Source organism: Pogona vitticeps, chromosome 4 (assembly GCF_051106095.1).
Source record: "Pogona vitticeps strain Pit_001003342236 chromosome 4, PviZW2.1, whole genome shotgun sequence".
NCBI classification, from domain to species: Eukaryota; Metazoa; Chordata; class Lepidosauria; order Squamata; family Agamidae; genus Pogona; species Pogona vitticeps.
This window is the reverse complement of record NC_135786.1, coordinates 122,185,835-122,206,884: the sequence shown is the minus strand read 5'-3', so window position 1 is coordinate 122,206,884 and position 21,050 is coordinate 122,185,835. Positions and strand designations below refer to the sequence as shown.

At 44.7% G+C, this 21,050-nt stretch overlaps 1 protein-coding gene across 9 annotated transcripts in view; it reads left to right on the top strand.

Annotated features, from left to right (window-relative positions):
• Positions 1 to 21,050, top strand: part of RABGAP1L (RAB GTPase activating protein 1 like) — a 244,204-nt gene that overhangs the window by 109,771 nt on the left and 113,383 nt on the right. For 8 of the 9 annotated variants that reach the window (XM_020798552.3, XM_020798554.3, XM_020798551.3 and 5 more), the window contains 4 exons: positions 8,886 to 8,999; positions 14,241 to 14,315; positions 16,148 to 16,273; positions 19,874 to 20,017. In XM_020798552.3, coding sequence (XP_020654211.3) covers positions 8,886 to 8,999; positions 14,241 to 14,315; positions 16,148 to 16,273; positions 19,874 to 20,017 — 459 coding nt within the window. The remainder of the gene's footprint in view (positions 1 to 8,885; positions 9,000 to 14,240; positions 14,316 to 16,147; positions 16,274 to 19,873; positions 20,018 to 21,050) is intronic. The other variant, XM_020798555.3, reaches the window with a different exon arrangement.

Here is a 21,050-nt window from a genome sequence, read left to right as displayed (position 1 = left end):
AGGACAGGGCATTTGGGAGGCCACTCATTCATAGGGCTGCCATAAGTTGGAACTGATTTGATGGCACATAACAGCAACATAAGGAGAAAGGTGGCCTTGGCAGGACCAGGCCACGGGGACAGATCTCCCGCCCCCCCAACACGCACTCCCCCATGCACACACACACACATGGCTTGTCTACCCACATGCATGGGTGCCTTGCCCACCCACACACATGGGTGCCCTAGCCCCCTGCACACGGACCCCCCCCCCCAACTGCTCTGTGATTTGGAAAAGTTTGGGGACCACTTGTCCTACTCCATGTCCTTAACCACAAATAGAACTTTAGAACCACATCTTTCAGGAAATGCAGGGAAGAAAGCTGCTTCACAGTGGGGTTTGCTAATCTAAATTTCTATTATGGGATTGATCATGACCTCACATGTGTTGTTCTGATCAGAACTCCACAATAATCCCTGAGTGCAGGACACACAAGAATGGGCTGAAGTTACAGGAAGACAAATTATGGATAAATAACAGGAAAAACTTCCTAACTGTTAGAGCAGGACGGCAATGGAACCCACGACCTCAAGAGGTGGTGATTGCTCCAACACTGGAGGCATTCAAGAGAAATTTAGACAACCACCTGGCAGATATCCTTTGATTTGGTATTCCTGCACTGGGCAGGGGGTTGGACTCGATGGCCTTATAAGCCTCAACTTTGTTATTCTATGATTTTTCTTGTGATTCCTGCAGGTTGGTGCTGGATGACACTCTCAAGCTGCTGCTTCAGTTGACATTGTCCTGTTTTATGAGTTAGTCATGTTATGTAGTCTGACTGCAAAATGAGAGTGATACCTTTATTTAACACTACAAAAATGGTCACAGAATAATTAGCAAAACCTTTGTTTGAAATTTGGGATGGAGAATTCCAGTTGTTCTACAAGAGATGGTGCTTGAGATTCCCACCCCACAGCTGACATTTGCAACCTAAGTCTGAACTCACCTTATGCAAGCAGACTGAGCAGGGACATCTGCCATGAATTTTTGGGACTAGCTACTCTTGCAAACGCGGTGTCTCCAGGTCATTGGGGGCCAGTGTTACAGCCATTTAAGGTGCAGACTGATCGATTCGTCGATTCATCAAAGAATATTCGTATTCGTTGATCCATTAAACTTGACGAATAACGGATCAAAATGAATCACGATTTTTAAAATTCATCCCCACTAGTTATTATATAGTTCAGATTCAAACAATGTTGCATAACACATAATTTTCAATGGACTTTTCTCATCCTTCCCCTCAGGGCCTCAAGTGGTTACTTCACCACCCAGGTTCCCTTCATCCTTCAGGTCTGAAACCAGCCATGGGGACTGTGCCAGTGACTCCCACAACAAGGATGGAGGGCCCATTTCCATCTCTGTTCCATTGATATCTTGAGCCACCTTGTTGAGGTCACCTTCTGAACCTCTGCCTGTCTCTGGGCCTCTGTTGTGAGGCTGACCATTGATGGTTGTTGTGGGTTTTTCGGGCTCTTTGGCCGTGTTCTGAAGGTTCTTCCTAATGTTTTGCCAGTCTCTGTGGCCAGCATCTTCAGAGGACAGCACTCTGTGCTCTGTGCTGGCCATCGAGTTTGAAGCTTAGCCTCTTTCTCGGCTTCCTTTCTCGCCTTTTCTGTTTGCATCACCGGCTCCCATCCCTGAGGGAGCTTGTCTGGGACCGTGAGGAGAGGAGGCTTGGATTCCTGGGACCTCGTTGCCTCTTCCTCCTCTCTCCTGTCTCCCCATCAGGACTCATTTGAGTTTAGGGCCAGTTTTTGTACTCCCTCTCCCTGCTCCTCTCCTTCCATCTTCCTCTGTCTACCTCTCTCCTACCTTTTCTTCCCCTTTTCTTCCCTCTGCTTTGTCCCACTCCCTTCCAGAGCCCTCTTTTCTCGGGCTGCAGTTAGGAGGTGTTTATTTTGTGTTGATGGGATTTTCAGTCTTTAGCTTTCCCACCTCTGCCTCCACCGTGACTGTCACTGTCCGGAGACCTTTGGCTGTTATGGTAGGCTGGCACACTGATGTGTGTGTATGTGTGTTACATACACCATCTCCTTCACATAGTCTTTGTAGCAGATTATTAATTCTGACATGGTTTTACCTATTTCCTTCTCTTGAAATATTGGTAAATCATTTAACCAAATCTGTTTCATCACCATAGACCCAGACTGATTTGTATTTGGTTTGTTTTTATTTACTTCCTTTGTTTTGAGAACCTTGCAAAGCAGCTTTGCTTTGCCATTTTGCAACATTTATAATTGCTGAATAATGGATTAGCAAGACTCAGGCTCTGGTGCTTAAAATTAATATTATTTCATACATATATAGAAGAAACTTTTTTGTGGATTTTGACAGAAACAAGCTGGTTTTGTTCCCTGAATTTCAGAGTAATGCAGCAATCAGTTTTACCACTTTACCACTACTATTAATTGTATATTTTATTATTTAAATGAAGGTGGCTCTACCTTGGAAATAATATATTCCCTATGTATATTGATCAGGTAGTTGGTGCAGTTGGTGTTGTTCTCATTCTAGGGGACTGGAATGCTAAAGTAGGGTTAGGTTAGGCATCCTTCAGTCTCGAAAGACTATGGTAGCGTGCTCTGTATGGAGGACTTGGAACAGCGTCTAGTGTGGCTGAGGAGGCCAATTCGAGAGTGACAATCCCTTCCACACTGAAGACAAATCCAATCTGTCCCCTGTCCAGCTCCCTGGTTTTTCTGCTTTTGTGATTTCCTCTTTGCCTCGGCCTGCTGGGCAAGGGTCGCTTCAAATTGGGAGAGGCCACGATGCAGTGCCTGCCTCCAGGCTGAACGCTCAGATGTCAGGGTTTCCCATCTGTTGAGGTCTATTCCTAAGGCCTTCAGATCTCGCTTGCAGACGTCCTTGTATCGCAGCTGTGGTCTCCCTCTGGGGCGATTTCCCTGCACTAATTCTCCATACAGGAGGTCCTTTGGAATCCGACCATCAGCCATTCTCACGACGTGCCCAAGCCAACGTAGACGTCGCTGTTTCAGTAGTGTATTCATGCTGAAAATTCCAGCTCGTTCTAGGACTACTCTGTTTGGGACTTTGTCCTGCCAGGTGATGCCAAAAATCCGTCGGAGGCAACGCATATGGAACGTGTTCAGCTTCCTCTCCTGCCGTGCACAAAGGGTCCAGGACTCGCTGCAGTACAGGAATGTGCTTAGGACACAGGCTCTATAGACTTGGATCTTTGTATGTGTCGTCAGCTTCTTATTGAGCCATACTCTCTTTGTGAGTCTAGAGAACATGGTGGCTGCTTTGCCAATGCGTTTATCCAGCTCGACATCCAGAGAGAGGGTGTCAGAGATGGTTGAGCCAAGGTACACAAAGTCATGAACAACCTCCAATTCTTGTGTAGAGATGGTAATGGAAGGAGGTGAGTCCACGCCCTGGCCCATGACTTGTGTTTTCTTCAGGCTGATAGTTAGTCCAAAGTCTTGGCAGGCCTTGCTGAAATGATTCATGAGTTGTTGGAGGTCTTCAGCAGAGTGGGCAACGATGGCTGCATCATCTGCGAAGAGGAAGTCCCGCATGCATTTCAGTTGGACTTTGGTCTTCGCTCTCAATCTAGAGAGATTAAAGAGCTTTCCATCTGATCTAGTCCGGAGATAGACACCCTCGGTTGCAGTTCCAAAGGCATGCTTCAGCATGACAGCAAAAAAGATCCCAAAAAGTGTTGGTGCGAGGACACAGCCCTGTTTCACTCCGCTTCGGATGTCAAAGGGGTCTGGGAGTCAAGGGATAAAAGGAACAACAGGGAAGTTTGACCTTGGAGTTCAGAATGAAGCAGGGCAAAGGCTAATAGAGTTTTGTCAAGAGAACAAGCTGGTCATCACAAACACTCTTTTCCAACAACACAAGAGGCGACTCTATACATGGAAATCATCAGATGGGCAATATCGAAATCAGATTGATTATATTCTCTGCAGCCAAAGATGGAGAAGCTCTATACAGTCAGCAAAAACAAGACCTGGAGCTGACTGCGGCTCTGATCATCAGCTTATAGCAAAATTCAAGCTTAAACTGAAGAGAGTAGGAAAACCACTGGGCTAGTCAGGTATAATCTAAACTGAATCCCTTATGAATACACAGTGGAAGTAAAGAACAGATTTAAGGAACTCAATTTGGTGGACAGAGTGCCTGAAGAACTTTGGATAGAGGCTCGTAACATTGTCCAGGAGGCAGCAACAAAAACCATCCCAAAGAAAAGGAAATGCAAGAAAGCAAAGTGGCTGTCCAATGAGGCCTTACAAATAGCAGAGAGGAGAAGGGAAACAAAATGCAAGGGAGATAGGGAAAGTTACAGAAAATGAATGATGACTTCCAAAGAATAGCAAGGAGAGACATGAGGGCCTTCTTAAATGAACAATGCAAAGAAATAGAGGAAAATAACAGAAAAGGAAAAACCAGAGATGTGTTCAGGAAAATTGGAGATATTAGAGGAACATTTTGTGCAAAGTTGGACATGATAAAGGACAAAAATGGTAGGGACCTAACAGAAGCAGAAGACATCAAGAAGAGGTGGCAAAAATACACAGAGGAATTATATCAGAAAGCCTTGGATATCCCGGACAACCCAGACAATGTAGTTGCTACAGACCTTGAGCCAGACATCCTGGAGAGAGAAGTCAAGTGGGCCTTAGAAAGCCTGGCTAAGAACAAGGCCAGTGGAGGTGAAGGCATTCCAGTTGAACTATTTAAAATCTTAAAAGAGGATGCTGTTAAGGTGCTACATTCAATATGCCAGCAAGTTTGGAAAACTCAACAGTGGCCAGAGGACTGGAAAAGATCAGTCTACATCCCAATCCCAAAGAAGGGCAGTGACAAAGAATGCTCCAGCTACCGTACAATTCCACTTATTTCACACGCTAGCAAGGCTATGCTCAAAATCCTACAAGGTAGGCTTCAGCAGTATGTGGACCGAGAACTCCCAGAAGTACAAGCTGGATTCCGAAGGGGCAGAGGAACTCGAGATCAAATTGCTAACATGCGCTGGATTATGGAGAAAGCCAGAGAGTTCCAGAAAAATATCTACTTCTGCTTTATTGACTACATAAAAGTCTTTGACTGTGTGGATCACAACAAAGTCCTTAAAGAAATGGGAGTGCCTGACCACCTTATATATCTCCTGAGAAATCTATACTTGGGACAGAAAGCAAGAGTTAGAACTGGATATGGAACAACTGATTGGTTCAAAATTGGGAAAGGAGTACGACAAGGCTGTATATTGTCCCGCAGCTTATTTAACTTATATGCAGAATACATCATGCGGAAGGCTGGACTGGAGGAATCCCAAGCCGGAATTAAGATTGCCGGAAGAAATATCAACAACCTCCGATATGCAGATGATACCACTCTGATGGCAGAAAGTGAGGAGGAATTAAAGAACCTTGTAATGAGGGTGAAAGAGGAGAGTGCAAAAAACAGGCTGAAACTCAACATAAAAAAACTAAGATCATGGCCACTGGTCCCATCACCTCCTGGGAAATAGAAGGGGAAGATATGGAGGCAGTGACAGATTTTACTTTCTTGGGCTCCATGATCACTGCAGATGGAGACAGCAGCCACAAAATTAAAAGACGCCTGCTTCTTGGGACGAAAGCGATGACAAACCTTGACAGCATCTTAAAAAGCAGAGACATCACCTTGCCAACAAAAGTCTGAATAGTCAAAGCTATGGTTTTTCCTCTTGTGATGTATGGAAGTGAGAGCTGGACCATAAAGAAAGCAGACCGCCGAAGAACTCATGCCTTTGAATTGTGGTGCTGGAGGAGGCTCTTGAGAGTCCCCTGGACTGCAAGGAGAACAAACCTATCAATTCTAATGGAAATCAACCATGAGTGCTCACTGGAAGGACAGATCCTGAAGCTGAGGCTCCAGTACTTTGGCCATCTCATGAGAAGAGAAGACTCCTTGGAAAAGACCTTGATGTTAGGAAAGTGTGATGGCAAGAGAAGGGGATGACAGCTCTGAACAGCTCTGAGTCCCATTGCGAAGACAGGTGGGAGAGTCTGAGCCGACTGCAGCTGGAATCGGAGCTCCGGTAATCCTTTTGTTTTTTCCTCTCTCCTTGAGTTGCTACTCTCTCTCCCTGCAAATTTTATTTATCAGCTGGGGAGTCATTTGTTGTTTTGGTTATTTTGTTTGGTGGCCTGCCAATGCATCTGCTCCTACGGCGTTGTTGATACAGCTCCCAGCTGAAAAGACTCCTCCTGACGCCATTGCTTCCCTGAGAAGAGAGTGTGTGTTATTTTCACCCTGCCCCCTTATTCAACTGCCTACTGCCATGGGGAAATCCAAGAGACTTCTTTCGCCACCTAGCCCTAATTCTGCAAGATTGCTGCCTTTGTTCAAACAGTCGAGGCTGGAGTCCTATTTTTCATCTCAGCCCCCAGTGTCTAATAAACCACCCTTGCCTGTGAATGAGTGTTCCTCGGACGGGGCGTTTCCAGAACATTCCTCTTCTCCAATTAAGTCCTCAACGCAGAAGCCTAATGAGAATTCCTGTGCGGATGAATCCTTGGACTGTGATGCCCTTGAACTTTTGAAACATCATTCACTGTTGACTTACCAGACGGTTTCTCGCATTTTTACGCAGCTTACTTCCCTCACGGCTGCTGTGAGGGAGCTCTGCCACACACACCACCAGATGTCGGTTGATCCTCCCAAGGGTCTGAGGGATATTCCTTCTGACTTTCATCAATTTGCTTTTCATTGTCCCTTGCCAGATAGTGCTGCTCAACGGACTTCTATGCAGCCAGCCATTCAATTGGTCTACGATCCACACGTGGCTGTTATCACGGTGCGTCCTTCTGACAATTCCGCAAGCTACCCACGCTGGAACAGAATTATATTGGCCAAGAGACACCTCGCTGCTCTTCTCAGAATGCCTGTTCGGAAGATTGATCTGGTCAACATTGAATTATTATCTAAGTCTCATGTTGAGAGTAGAGTACTATTGAAGTTTGACTCTCACCTTGTCCCGGGACTTTTGTTTGCATCTGCACAGTTTCTACGTACTTGGGGAGTTACCCCCCATCGTTTTTTTAAAGATGTTATTCCAATTAGACCTCTTATATCTACATTGCCTTTGCATGCTTCTTTGCAAGTTTCTTCAGTTGCCCGGACCTCATGTTGTAAGAGTTCTACCAATCCTCTTGATGTGCCCCTGGACCCCCTGCAGAACTCCATCCTGATCCCAACTCCCTTTCAGAAGACTATAGGAGTACTTCCTAATTCGCCTAAAACACAATCATTGCCTCTCCAAAATTTCCCCTCTGATAACTTCATGAATCTACCCACGACATTCTCAGGAACCTCCCAGGATCCACAACCTGATGTTGACCTTCCCAAACAACGGGACATCTCCGATTGTAATTTTATAGTTACCAACTCTTCCAAGCCCTCTTCTGTTATCCCGCTATCCCCAATTTGTTTAATCAAACGTAGTGTAACACCCGACGCTTTTCTCCTAGTTGATGCTCTTACTCAAGATCCTCCCCCTTTAAAGTTTGATCTAGTCAATCCCAAACTTACATTTAATAGCACAAAACCCTGTAGGGATTCAAATCGTTCCTCCTCCTTAGGTATTTGTCATACTATGCCCTTAATTTCCTCACCACAATCCAGCCCCAGCCCACCCCAGATAACTTCCCCTCGCCTCCAACCTGATTGTTCCCCCCCCTTTCCTATACCATCCACCCCTAATCCTAGACTTCCAGCCTCTTCTTGACTGGATGATACTTCTCAGTTGCCCCCTAATTCCCCTTCTCATATTAAATTCCTCTCTTGGAATATTTCTGGGTGGCAGAGAAAAGCCTTAGATAAGGATTTAACCAGTTTTCTATCCGGCTATGATATTATTATTCTACAAGAAACCTGGTCATTAACACCTCCGTTTATCCCGGGTTTCACTACGTTTCATATACCCGCTATTAAACTTAACCCTAAGGGTCGCCCTGCAGCTGGACTATGTTGTCTTTCTCAATCCTCTTCCTTGTTTACACTATCCTCTATCCCTTCCCATTCCAATTATATTCAGATTCTGCTACTGCAGTGTAACAAATTTACTATTTTACTTTTCAATTTATACATACCGCCTTCTGCTCCTTCCCCGAATAATTACTGGACCGAGATTGAGAATCTCGCAAATCTCCATTTAAGGACTCACTCCACAGCCTCTGTTCTTCTTATGGGTGATCTAAATACCAGAATAGGACCTAATAACATCAAACTGGCTAGCCATTTGAAGTGGGATCTTGAAACATCAACCCCTCCTTGGTTCAACCTTGCAAGATCCTCTAAAGATCAATCTATCAATGCTTATGCTGCTTTGTTAGCCAACCTTAGTCTCAGTCTTCAAGTTGTTATATTAAAATGGGATGACAGAGGATGCAATGGCTGGACAGTGTCTGCGAAGCAACCAACATGAAATTGACAGAACTATGGGAGGCAGTGGAAGATAGGAGGGCCTGGCGTGCTCTGGTTCATGGGGTCACAAAGAGTCGGACACGACTAAACGACTAGACAACGACGAGTTGGTGCAGAAATTGCTTCAGCATATAAGAGGAAAGAGAAGCATTTAAACCACTAGTTTGACTCAGTAACTTGCATAAAGCAACTTATTGCAAGATATGTTATGTACAGCCAAAGTATGTATTGTATTTTATGGATGTAAGAAGCAATTATTGCTGATATCCTGTTAAATGGCTAAATAGGATGCTAATCTAGGTCCCATCATTCGGAAAACTGGTGCTATATTTTCATGCTGCTGATAGTGTATTACTTTTATTATTTTATTTATAGTTTGAATGTTAATTTTCTCCACCTTTTCATAGGAATCTTCCCAAGAGAGTGTAATTACACGAGACATTCATCGTACATTCCCAGGACATGAATATTTTAAAGATACTGGAGGAGACGGACAGGAATCTCTATATAAGATCTGTAAGGTATGGCCAGATTTGTATTTAATGTGTATGGAAAACATGGGGATGTGTGGATAAGAAGTTATATTGTAGCCACACAATAAGCAGAACAGACATGGCCCAGGAAATTGTCTTTAAAATGAAGTTTGTAATACGTAACAAAAAAGTGCAATTTTGCTTTGGGAGTCTTATGTTGTACAGTGTGATGTATTGTCACAAAGAGTCGGACACGACTTAACGACTAAACAACAACAACACAGGCAACTGCAGACAAGACAGCAATATTTGAAATGTGGATGCCAACAATTTACTGGATTGAGATAGTGACCACTGAAGAAGTACTAAAGTGAGTGACTGAACACCAAAAAGTCATAATGAGAAAATGATGAAATGAACAGATTATTACAGCTTAATAGTAAAGGTAAAGGTTCAGGTTCCCCTTGACAAATTGTCCAGTCATGTCCAACTCTAGGAAGTGGTGCTCATCCCCGTTTCCAAGCTGTAGAGCCAGAGTTTGTCCGTAGACAGTTTCCATGGTCACGTGGCCAGTGCGACTAGACAGGGTATGCCATTACCTTCCTACTGAGGTGGTACCTATTTGTCTACTCACATTTTTACATGCTTTCAAACTGCTAGGTTGGCAGGAGCTGGGACAAGCAATGGGAGCTCACTTTGTCACGTGGATTCGAAGTGCTGATCTTATGACCTTGCAGCCCAGAGGCTTTGCGGTTTAACCCGCAGCACCACCACGTCCCTAGCATTACAGCTAATAGTTCAACATAAAATCATTGGAAAAGGAATGTCAGAAGGAGAATAGCTTCTTGGCTGAAGAATCTGTGAGGCTTGTTTGCATTCATTGTCAATGTTTACCATTACCAGAAATCAGGCATTTTCAGCTGTGGCACCCTCTTTAAGGAATAAAAGTCCACTAGAGATCCGGCAAGTCCCCTTCCCATGGCCCTTTAGAAAACTGTTGAAGACTGAAGTGTTCCGAGAGGCCTTTGGCAACATCTGATATTAATTCTGGGATTAATTGATCCTGGAGGAGCATGCTGACCTGGCCTGTATTACAGAGACCTGACTGGATGACGCTGGGGGAGTTAGTCTCTCCCAGCTTTGCCCACCTGGGTTCTCTATGGAGCAGCAGGCCAGACCGGGGGGGGCGGGGCGGGGCGGGGAGGTGGAGTTGCAGTCGCCTATCGTGATTCCATCCCCCTCACCAGATGCCTTGTCCCACGGTTTTCTGGGTTCGAGTTTGTATATTTAAAGGTGGGTGCCTGGGACAAAATAGGGATTCTGTTGATGTACCATCCACCCCGCTGCTCAACAGTCTTCCTTCCTGAGCTGACTGAGTTGGTATCAGTGGTGATGTTGGAGTCCTCTAGGCTGATAGTACTGGGGGACTTCAACGTTCATGCTGAGGCCAACTTATTAGGAGCAGCTCAGGATTTCATGTCCCCCATGACAACCATGGGTTTGTCCCAAGTGGTTTCTGGCCCCACACATATAGCAGGACACACTCTGGACCTTGTTTTTCATGCTGGGCAGGATGATGGTGATCTGGGCATGGAGGAGCTCTCTGTAGTTCTGTTGTCATGGTCAGATCACTACCTGGCAAGGTTTAGACTTACTGGAACTCTTAATCTCTGCAGGGGTGGAGGACCTAATAGGATGGTCCATCCCAGGAGACTGATGGATCCAAGTGGTATTCTGTCGGCTCTTGGGGAGTTTCCTGTTGCCTTGGCAGGCGATCCTGTTGAAGCTCTGGCTGATCTCTGGAATGGGGAAATGGCCAGGGCAGTGGACACAATTGCTCCTAAGCATCCTCTCCCATGTAGAGCCAGGCAAGCCCCCTGGTTCACCAGGGAGTTGGCAGTGATTAAATTAGTAGCGCAGAGACTAGAGCTACGATGGTGGAAAACTCAGAGTGAATCCAACCAAACATGGGCTAGAGCCCATTTGAAGGCCTATTCCGTGGCAGTGGCTGCAGCAAAGAAAAGGTTCTTTGCTGCTGCTGTTGCATCTGCACAAAGTTGTCCAATAGAGCTGTTTCTGGTGGTCAGGGGCTTAGTACATGCCCCACCATAAGAACAAAATATTGACCACTCCACAACCCATTGTGAGGAATTTGCATGATACTTTGCAGATAAAGTCGCTCAGATTCGCTCTGACTGGGATGCAGTGATTGATACAGACCCAGTGGATATAACTTTGGCCCCTAATGGTTATTTTTGAGTTGGTGCAGCCTGATGATGTGGACAGGATTCTTGGAGAGGTGAATGCTACCATATGTGTGCTGGACCCTTGCCCTTCCTGGCTCATAAAAGCAGCCAGAGATGGAATGGCCAATTGGGTATGGGGAGTGGTAAATGCCTCCTTGCAGCAGGGTAGGATCCCTGCTTACTAAAAGGAAGCAGTAATAAGACTGCTGCTGAAGAAGCCCTCCCTGGATCCCAGTGTATTGGATAACTACTGGCCGGTCTCAAACATCCCATTCCTGGGCAAGGTTCTGGAACGTATGGTGGTTTCTCAGCTCCAGGGATTCCTGGAGGAAGTGGATTATCTAGACCCATTTCAATCTGGTTTCAGGCCTGGCTATGGGAATGAGATAGCTTTGGTCACCTTGGTGGATGACCTACACTGGGAACTGGACAGGGGGAGTGTGTCCCTGTTGGTTCTGCTGGATCTCTCAGTGGCTTTTGATATCGTTGACCATGGTATCCTTCTAGGCCGTCTCTCTGGGATGGGACTCGGAGGCAATGTTTTACAGTGGCTCCAGTCCTTCCTGGAGGAGAGAACCCAGAAGCTGGTGCTGGGTGACTCCCGCTCAATGCCCTGGCCATTGGCCTGTGGTATCCCTTAGGGTTCTCCTTTGTCCCCCATGCTTTTTAACAGCTATGTGAAACTGCTGGGAGAGGTTGTCCAGAGTTTTGGGGTTTGTTGTCATCTGTATGCGGATGACACCCAGCTCTATCTCTCCTTTTCATCTAATTCCAGGGAAGCTGTATTAAGTCTAAACCAGTGCTTGGAATCAGTAATGGGCTAGATGAGAGCAAACAAACTGAAACTTAATCCAGACAAGACAGAGGTGCTCCTGGTTAGTCAGAAGGTAGATGAGGAAATAGGGATACTACCTGTGCTGGATGGGGTTACACTCCCCCTGAAAACTCAGGTCTGTGTCTGGCGTGTACTCCTGGATTCATCCCTAAGCTTGGATGCCCAGGTCTCAGTAGTGGCGAGGAGTGCATTTGCACAGCTAAAGCTGGTGTGCCAGCTGCGCCCGTTCCTTGAGATGTTGGATCTGGCTACAGTGCACATGCCTTAGTTACATCCCATTCAGATTAGTGTAACATGCTCTGTGTGGGGCTGCCTTTGAAGATAGTTCAGAAACTTCAGCTGGGGCAAAACTCTGCAGCCAGACTATTGACTGGGGCCAGCTACAGGGAGCATATAACGCTCCTGTTACAAGAACGGCACTTGCTACCAGTCCATTTCTGAGCCCAATTCAAAGTGCTGGTCATTACCTATAAAGTCCTATATAGCTTGGGTCCAGGCTACCTGAAGGACCATATCTCCCTATCTGCGCCTTCTTGGTGATTAATATCAGCAGAGCCCCTCCTCGCGGTTCCATTGACGGTACAAGCACAGCTGATGGGGACATGGGAGAGGGCCTTCTCTGCAGCAGCTCCCAAGCTATGGAACGCTCTCCTTCAGGAGATCAGGATAGCCCATTCCCTGTTATCCTTCCGAAAAAAAGCTAAAGACCCATCTCTTCAGGCAGGCTTTTAGCAGTTAATCTTTTCCATCTTTTAAACTTTAAATTTAATTTTTAAATCATATATTGTTTAATTTATTTTTTAATATTTAACTTATTGTATTTTTAAATTGTGTGAATTTTTTAATGTTGTGAGCTGCTTTGGGTCCCTTGTTGGGAGAAATGCGGCATCATCATCATTATCACCATCATCATCATGTGAACTGATTCCTAAGCTGTACTTTTAAATAGCCTTTCATTTTCAGGGCATTTTTTTCACATTTGATTGTTTTTTAACACCTTATAGTCTCAAAATTTCAAATGTTGGCAGTTGGATGAGGTTGAATCCAAACGTATTACCATTTTGTTCTGTTTGTGGGTGGGTGTGAATATGACTCAGTTGTAACAGAAATAGTGGATAATGCCAGGCACATTAGAGCCCAGCAGTGACTTTCTTGCCCATATTTCCCACAGGTTATGCTGAATGAGCTATTCTTTGGCATAGAGGTTTTCCCCAATATATGTATATCCTATTTTGTCAGTGTGATGTATAAAGTTTAATAAGTGTTATAGTTTTAATGTGGTTTGCATGGTATGATGTGTCATATCAGCTTTCCATTGGCCATGTTTTTTTAAGAAAATCTGCTCAAAGTGTTCCAAGATGACGTGGGTGGCATTAAGCATCAAGCAATGATTTGTGACAAAGAATTGTGCTTTTAAATGTCTTCAAATAGACTGGAAGAGCCACAATGCAAAGAGTTGCTGGAGGTGGACACTGTGGGATTTCTGGTTTTTCTTAAAACAAGTTCCATGCTATCTAGAAAATGGCATCCAGCTTCTTCTGAATTTCAAAAGCAAGTTATGTGCTGGGGAGTGGGAGTGGCAGTGCTCACAAAAGACAAATCAAAGACTTGTGTACCATCTATACTGTCATCCGACTAAGGGATTTAGTAATATAGTAGGGAACACATCAAGCCGATTCTGTTTAAATTACATTGGCTACCAGTTGCTGCCCGGGCCCAATTCAAAGTGCTTGTTTTGACATATAAAGCCCTAAATGGCTTGGGGCCTGGATACCTGAAGGACCGCCTCCTTCCATATGAGCCTACCCAACAGTTAAAATCTAGCCAGGGGGTGCCTTTTGAAAGAGCCATCCCACGAGGAGGTAAGAAGGCTGGCTTGTAGACAGAGGACCTTTTCGGCAGCTGCCCCCAGACTATGGAATGCCCTCCTGACTGAAATTCGACTGGCACCGACGTTGATGACATTTCAGCGCCAGGTCAAAACCTTCCTCTTCCAGAAGGCTTTTTATTGAAATAATATCAACTGTGGATCCTGATGGCAATTTTTAGAGTATATATTTATTTGTATATTAATTGTCTTATCTTTTTATTGTATTCTAATTGTTGTAAGCTGCCCAGAGACCTTTGGGTAGTGTGGGCGCCATATAAGTTAAATAAATAATAAATAAATACTACCTGGTTGTAATCAGAATTGCCTTTATATTCCAGGCATATTCAGTCTATGATGAAGAAATTGGTTACTGTCAGGGTCATTCCTTTCTTGCTGCAGTTCTCTTGTTACACGTGAGTATATGAAAATTTGTGTTCTAACTTAAGGAGTCAAATCATTAAAAAGAGTGTAGTTATCATTTGTCAAATATTTCTAGTATTAATTTCCTTGTAGTCACTTTTACTTGACACCATATGTTAGACCAGATGTAGTTTGCTTTTTTGCAGAATAAAATTAGTAATCAAGGATTTTCTTCATTTATTTGTCTCCCCTGTCCTTTGCTCTTTGCTCTATAGGTGGGCCATAGTCTGAGGGGGGACTTAAATTAAGCATCTGCCACTGCTCTAATCATGATAACCTTTTCATCTGGGCTAGAGGAGTGGGGTGGGGAGAGCATGAATTCCCTATAAGCCATTTTATTTAGGTGCAAATCATTAATGCAGAAAAGGCCTCAGTCCAGTTCCACTGGCTTTCTTTTTCTAGAAACACTTGTTTTGATACATGCTTATGTTCACATTGTCACTTGGGAATTGTCTCTTAGGATCTGGGCATGGAAGACTGTATGTTCGGCTAGATCTCTGCAGTAATGAGAGTTCAGCAAGGAATGTCCAACGAGAATATCTAATTTCCTCCCAATAGGGAAGGCATGAAGAAAGCAATTGCAGCACAAGAAAATCTAATAAATACATATAGCAGGATTGGGTTGTTTGGTCATAGGCAAGGTTTTTGGTTTGATTTGCTCCACATTTTGGAGGTTTGTTCCCTTCCCCTCATTTTCTACCTATGGAGATCTAAAGTATTCTTCAAATTAGAATTAATTGTATGCCGCCAAGTCATTTCCAATTTATGGAGATCCATGTAAGGATTTCTGGGTATAAAATATTCAAACATTATTTACTCCTTCTGGTTCATTGGGACCATGTAACTTTCCCAAGTCCATGCAGGTGGCCGACCACATAAACCCATCAGCCACACCTAATTTGGGTGAAAAAGGCTGGCCCTTCTCTTGTTGGGATCTGAATTTCTGGCTACACAACCAGCCGTATCAACTGTTTGTGCTATAACAACACCATTCTGTAAATTACATCCTGAATTTTAAAAGTTTGGGTTAAATTCAACAGTGCAGAAGATTGGTGAATTTTTCTGAATCAGAAAAGGTGATCTGTAGTGTCATTTGTGGAATGCAGTTTGCAGTGGAGTGGCAGACAGGTTTGTAATTATCTCAGCTTTAAACTGGGATCTGGAGACCACTTTCAGAAATAAAATACATCATTTTGAGATGTATTTGCATATTATGAGGTAGGAAACATTGCATCATCAGCCACATGAGTTTCCATAATATCAGTAATGATAGAAATAGAATGATAAATGTATTGGGTAGAATGTGTGGCGTACGGTAGCCTTCTACAGCCTAGTACAGTCCAAATCTGTTGGACAACAACATCCATATCCCAGCCATGTTTGCCATTTGTAATGTGATAGGTTGGAGAAGGCTGATCTAGAACTTGTTCCTATCAAAATGAAAAGTGAACTTATATTTCTACAAGAGGAATTCTGAAAACCTTATTTGGCGGTGGGTTTTTTGGTACACTATTTAGTCATACTCTTCAGAGCAAATTGCATTTTAATGCTGATGGTGGTGGTGATCATGTGCCATCAAGTCAATTCTGACTTAAGGTACTCAGAAGTGGTTTATCACCTCCTTCTTCTGTGGACATCATGGAATTGTGCAACTGATCCAAGGCTACATAGGTTGTGTCTTCTGGGAGGAGAATTGAATTCCTGACTTCTGTAGCCAGGTACACAACTCACTGAACTATTGAGCCAGCTAGTGCTAAAGCTAGGGCAAAATATTTGGGAAATCAGTTGACAGCCTCATTTTGTTCATTTAAATGATCTTGTGTAGATGCCTGAGGAACAAGCATTCTGTGTGCTGGTGAAGATCATGTATGACTACGGCCTGCGAGACCTCTATAAAAACAACTTAGAAGATCTTTGCAGCAAATTTTACCAGCTAGAAAAACTTATTCAGGTAGGACCAATACCATACATTCATTTTTACCTTTGAGAAATAGTAGGCTCATTGAGGAGAACAAGAAAAGCTGATTGCTACTAGTAGGTGGTGAATTGTGATCTATCTTGATAAGATATCAGAAATAAAAATCTTCACATATTTCATTCTTGTGAGAACAAAAAAATCAGAAGTTTCCAATTCTAATGTTTAAGAAACTGAGTTCTGCATTTTTCACATTTCAGCAGTTTTGTGGAAACTTTGCAAAGAAGTTGCATTTTCTACAGAAACTAGTTTGTGTATCTTGCACAAGTACATTGGAAAGCAGTGCTTTGAGACACTTCTTAAAATGAATATGCCGTGGCTGAGCTGAGGCTTCAGCAATGCGGCATGCCTTTGCCCTGTTTTCCCGGATGGACACGTGACCAAGAGGCTGTCTCATGAGAGCAGCCTCAGGGGAGAGGTTACAGCAGGTCATATAGGGCTTTTCACCCATCATTGTTGGTCTCTTGCTTGCTCGCATCCCACCCGCCCACCCTATATTGTAGTATGAGTTCATCTGGTCGCCTTTGGGGCCAGATAGGAATTTTTGATCTGGCTCCTGAATGACTCTTGGAGTGGGGATTTTTTTGCCTATCCCACACTGGAATAGGAGTGTGGCCATTTTAGGGGTGAAATTTTGGTCACACTGGCGGTTAGTGCGGATTAAACAGGTATTCGAAGTGGGAAGTCAAATTGTGGGAGCAGGTAATTATAGCTCATCTGAACTCCAAGCACTGCGGATGGTGCAAGTACAGTGTTTGGGGGGGGGGAGATGTGCTGGGGAAATGCCCGGACCACCTGTCAGCACATAGAGAGTGGCATGAGGTCTGGGGTGGTCAAATTTGGGGCAGTAGTTTTCCCACTGTCTTCAAGAAGGGGAGAACTGAGGCCAGGGTTTAGCACATTGGCTGTTTTGAGAGGTCATTTTAGAGCCCCAGTTAGAAATCTGAATCCACACTACGGCAGGACCCTCCTTTGCCAAATGATTGGCAGCAATGTTGAGATTGGAATAAAGTGTGGCTCATGTTTAATCCATGGACCAAAGTGGTGAGCACCCCCACATCAGGATAGGGACGCAGCTGGGCAATCCGCCGAAGATGGAAGTGTGCGGAACAGACCACTGACGACACCTGGGTCTCCATGGTGAGCGCCGGGTCCAGATGTATACCCAAGCTGCGAACCTCACTCTTGGTGATAAGAGTTACCCCGCAAAAGAGAGGGAGTTTCCCAGACCACAGATGTCTGGCCCACCCACCCAAAGGACCTCCGTCTTGCCCTGAATTCAGCCTCAGTCCGTTCTCCTGCATCCATTGCTGAACAGCCCCCAGGCAGTGCTCAAGGGATCAGACAGCATCCACTGTTGTTGGAAAAAAGGAGATGTAGAGCTGAGTATCATAAGCGTACTGATGACATGAAGCCCCACATCCCCTGATGACCCTTCCCAGCAGCCTCATATAGCTGTTAAACAGCATTGGAGAGATAATCGAGCCCTGTGGGACCCCACAGTTGAGGCTCCATGGGGCCGAGAAACCCTCTCCAATCTGCACTCCCTGGGGACAGTCCTCCAAGAAGGAACGGAGCCAGGCCAAAGCCCGGCCACTGATCCCAAGCTCGGAGAGCCTCCCAGGAGGATACCGTGGTCGATGGTATCAAAGGCGGCTGAGATATCTAGAAGGACCAGCAGAGACATTTTGCCCCTGTCGGCCTCCCTCAGCAGGTCATCAAACAGGGTGACCAGTGCTGTTTCTGTGCCATGACGTGACCTGAAGCCTGACTGGAATGGATCCAGGGCATTGGTTTCATCCAGAAGAGCCTGTAGCTGATCGGCCACCACCCTCTCAACTACCTTGCTAAGGAAAGAAACATTGGCGGTGGGCCTATACTTACCAATATAGTCCACCACCAAGCTTGGTTTCTTCCTAATGGGCCTAATTAGTGTCTCCTGGAGAGACCCATTAATTATTGCTGTAGCCCATTCAGATGTTATAGGCCTGGCTGCTTTGATTAGCCAGGCTGGGCAAGGGTCAAGGGAGGAGGTGGTGGCACGACAGTGGTGAAGCACTCTGTCCACCATATCTGATGTCACAGGCTGAAAGTAGTTAAGTCTCATCGGGCAAGATGGAGTGCTGGACGTCTCAGCTCAATCTACTGTTTCCAAATGGGCAAAATCCCGGCAGATGGCCTCCATTTTTGATTTTTAAAAGGCTGCAAATTGGTCAGGTGAGATGCTAGAGGGAGGCCAATCACCTTGACCAGTTCCAGAAAGATTGCAAACTATACGGAAAAGTTTCACCTGCTGATTGGAAGCTTTGCTCATCCGGACAGCAAAGTAAGATTGATTAGCAGCCTTCACCTTAGATTGTTAGAGCTTAGTTGCAATCCTGACAGCTATTTGATTATTTTCCGTCGGGTTCCGCCTCCATATGCACTCTATCCTTCTGTTTCACTTCATTAATCGCAGCTCTGGGTTAAACCAGGGCGAAGGGTGATCTCTGCGCCGGAGAAGACGTTTAGGTGCAATCGTGTCACCAGCCCTGGTGGTGTCAGCCAGCCAACTATCCACCAGAGCCTCGACAGGAGCACCAGTCAGATCGGCCGGAATCCTTCTCATTGTATCCTGGAATCCAACAGGATCCAGTAACCTTTGAGGGCGGATCATAACAACAGGTCCTTGCTCCCTGCGGGGGGGGGGGGAGAGCCACTGTGAGGTTGAATTTGATTAGGTAGTGATCTGTCCATGACAAGGGGGCAGACATAAAGTCAGTCACCATTGGAGCACACTCACTCTGCTCAGTGGAGAACACCAGATCCAGTGTGTGGCCACCCACATGTTGACGTGTTGGCTGCCTTGTTCTATATAACTTGTAACTAAATTAAATGTGCATTACTGCAAAGTCCTACAAAAATTTAAGGTTGTTGTTGTCGTTTAGTCGTGTCTGACTCTTCGTGACCTCATGGAACAGAGCACGCCAGGCCCTCCTGTCTTCCACTGCCTCCCGGAGTTGTGTCAAATTCATGTTGGTTGCTTCGATGACACTGTCCAGCTATCTCATCCTCGGTCGTCCCCTTCTCCTCTTGCCGTCACTCTTTCCTAACATCAAGGTTTTTTCCAAGGAGTCTTCTCTTCTCATGAGATGGCCAAAGTATTGGAGCCTCAGCTTCAGGATCTGTCCTTCCAGTGAGCACTCAGGGTTGATTTCCTTTAGAATGGATCGGTTTGTTCTCCTTGCAGTCCAGGGGACTCTCAAGGAGTACAGATGAGGAAATTTTGCTTTTGTTGTAAAAGAATCACGACATTTTGATAAGCATTCATCACAAATCTGCAAATTTACTTTTGTTTGTTTAAAAGAGAGAGATACAGTGTACTGACCTTATGTACCTCCCCAAACCACCTCCCAAGTGCGGTGGTTTGGGGGCTTTAACTTTTTCTTCCCTCAGCAAATCTGAAGCAAGGGCTGTAATCCTCTACATGTTGGCATGTTGTCATTTGGAAGCTGGGATCCTGGATAGGATAAATCTTGTATGAATATAAGAAGAAGAAAAGTTTAAGTAATCCTTCTCTTTCACCTTACTTTTTAGGAGCAGTTGCCTGATTTATACAATCATTTCTTGGAACAGAACCTGGAAGCTCATATGTACGCATCTCAGTGGTTTCTCACTCTTTTCACTGCCAAGTTCCCACTCTGCATGGTCTTCCATATAATTGATTTGCTCCTTTGTGAGGTAAAAGAAAACAACCGTCAATCTTTGCTTTGCATGAAATTAATTGCTATGGGGGGGCATATTCAACCATAAGGAACACTTTTATTATATGATATAGCTCTTGCACATTGATCTTTTGACTTAAAATAAGACAATTCTCCACTATCTATCTTAATGCCAGTTTTGAAAAAATACAGGATGAAATAATGTTACTACATAGGCTGGTTATGGCGGCGGCAGCTGCTGCTGTGATGTATTGGATATTAAACTTTTCCAACATGTCTCCCAAAAGTCCCAGGGCTCCACTGTAAACCAATTCTTCTTTGTCGTGGCCTCTGTGAATGCACACAAATGGGTTGTGTCCGCGACTGCACCTGATCCCTCAGAATATTCTAGAGCTTCAAAAAAAAAAAGAGCAATAGTTGAATGTTGCCCCTATAGCGCATGCTCCGCCCGCTACCAGCCTCAGTTCCATTTTTGCCGCCTTTGTGTCAGGAACCTCTCACGCTAGAGCTATTTCGTTTGGATTTTATCGGCTTAGATCTTTGTTTTTTCCCCCTCTACTAATGTTTTATCTTGTTGCCCCTTTTCTTCAGATTTAAAAGAAAAAAAGAGAAAATCTTCAGTTCGTTTATTTCCCACCCTTTTTCTCCCCTGGACTTTTGTCTCCTTTGGCTTTTGATCACAGACTGTTTTTGACTTAGTTTGCTTATTCTCTTGGATCATATACATCGGCTTCAGATTTCGGACTGTTACTTGGCTTATCCTTTTCGCTACTGATTTGGATCTTTGTTCTTCTATCTGTTACCGACTCAGACTGTTTAGGACTTGGCAGAATATCTCCATGATTCGCAACTGCAGTTGACTTATATTTTCCTCCGTACGCTATATGTGAGTTATTGTTATTACTACTAAGGAATTTTCTTCACTTTATGTCCCCTTGGGTCCTTTTAGGAGGTGTGCGTAGTGTACCTGCAAATTGCCATTTTCTGACGGTCACGATCGCTGCCTTTTTTGTTTCGGGGAGACTCACCAACCCCACTCTTGTAAGCAT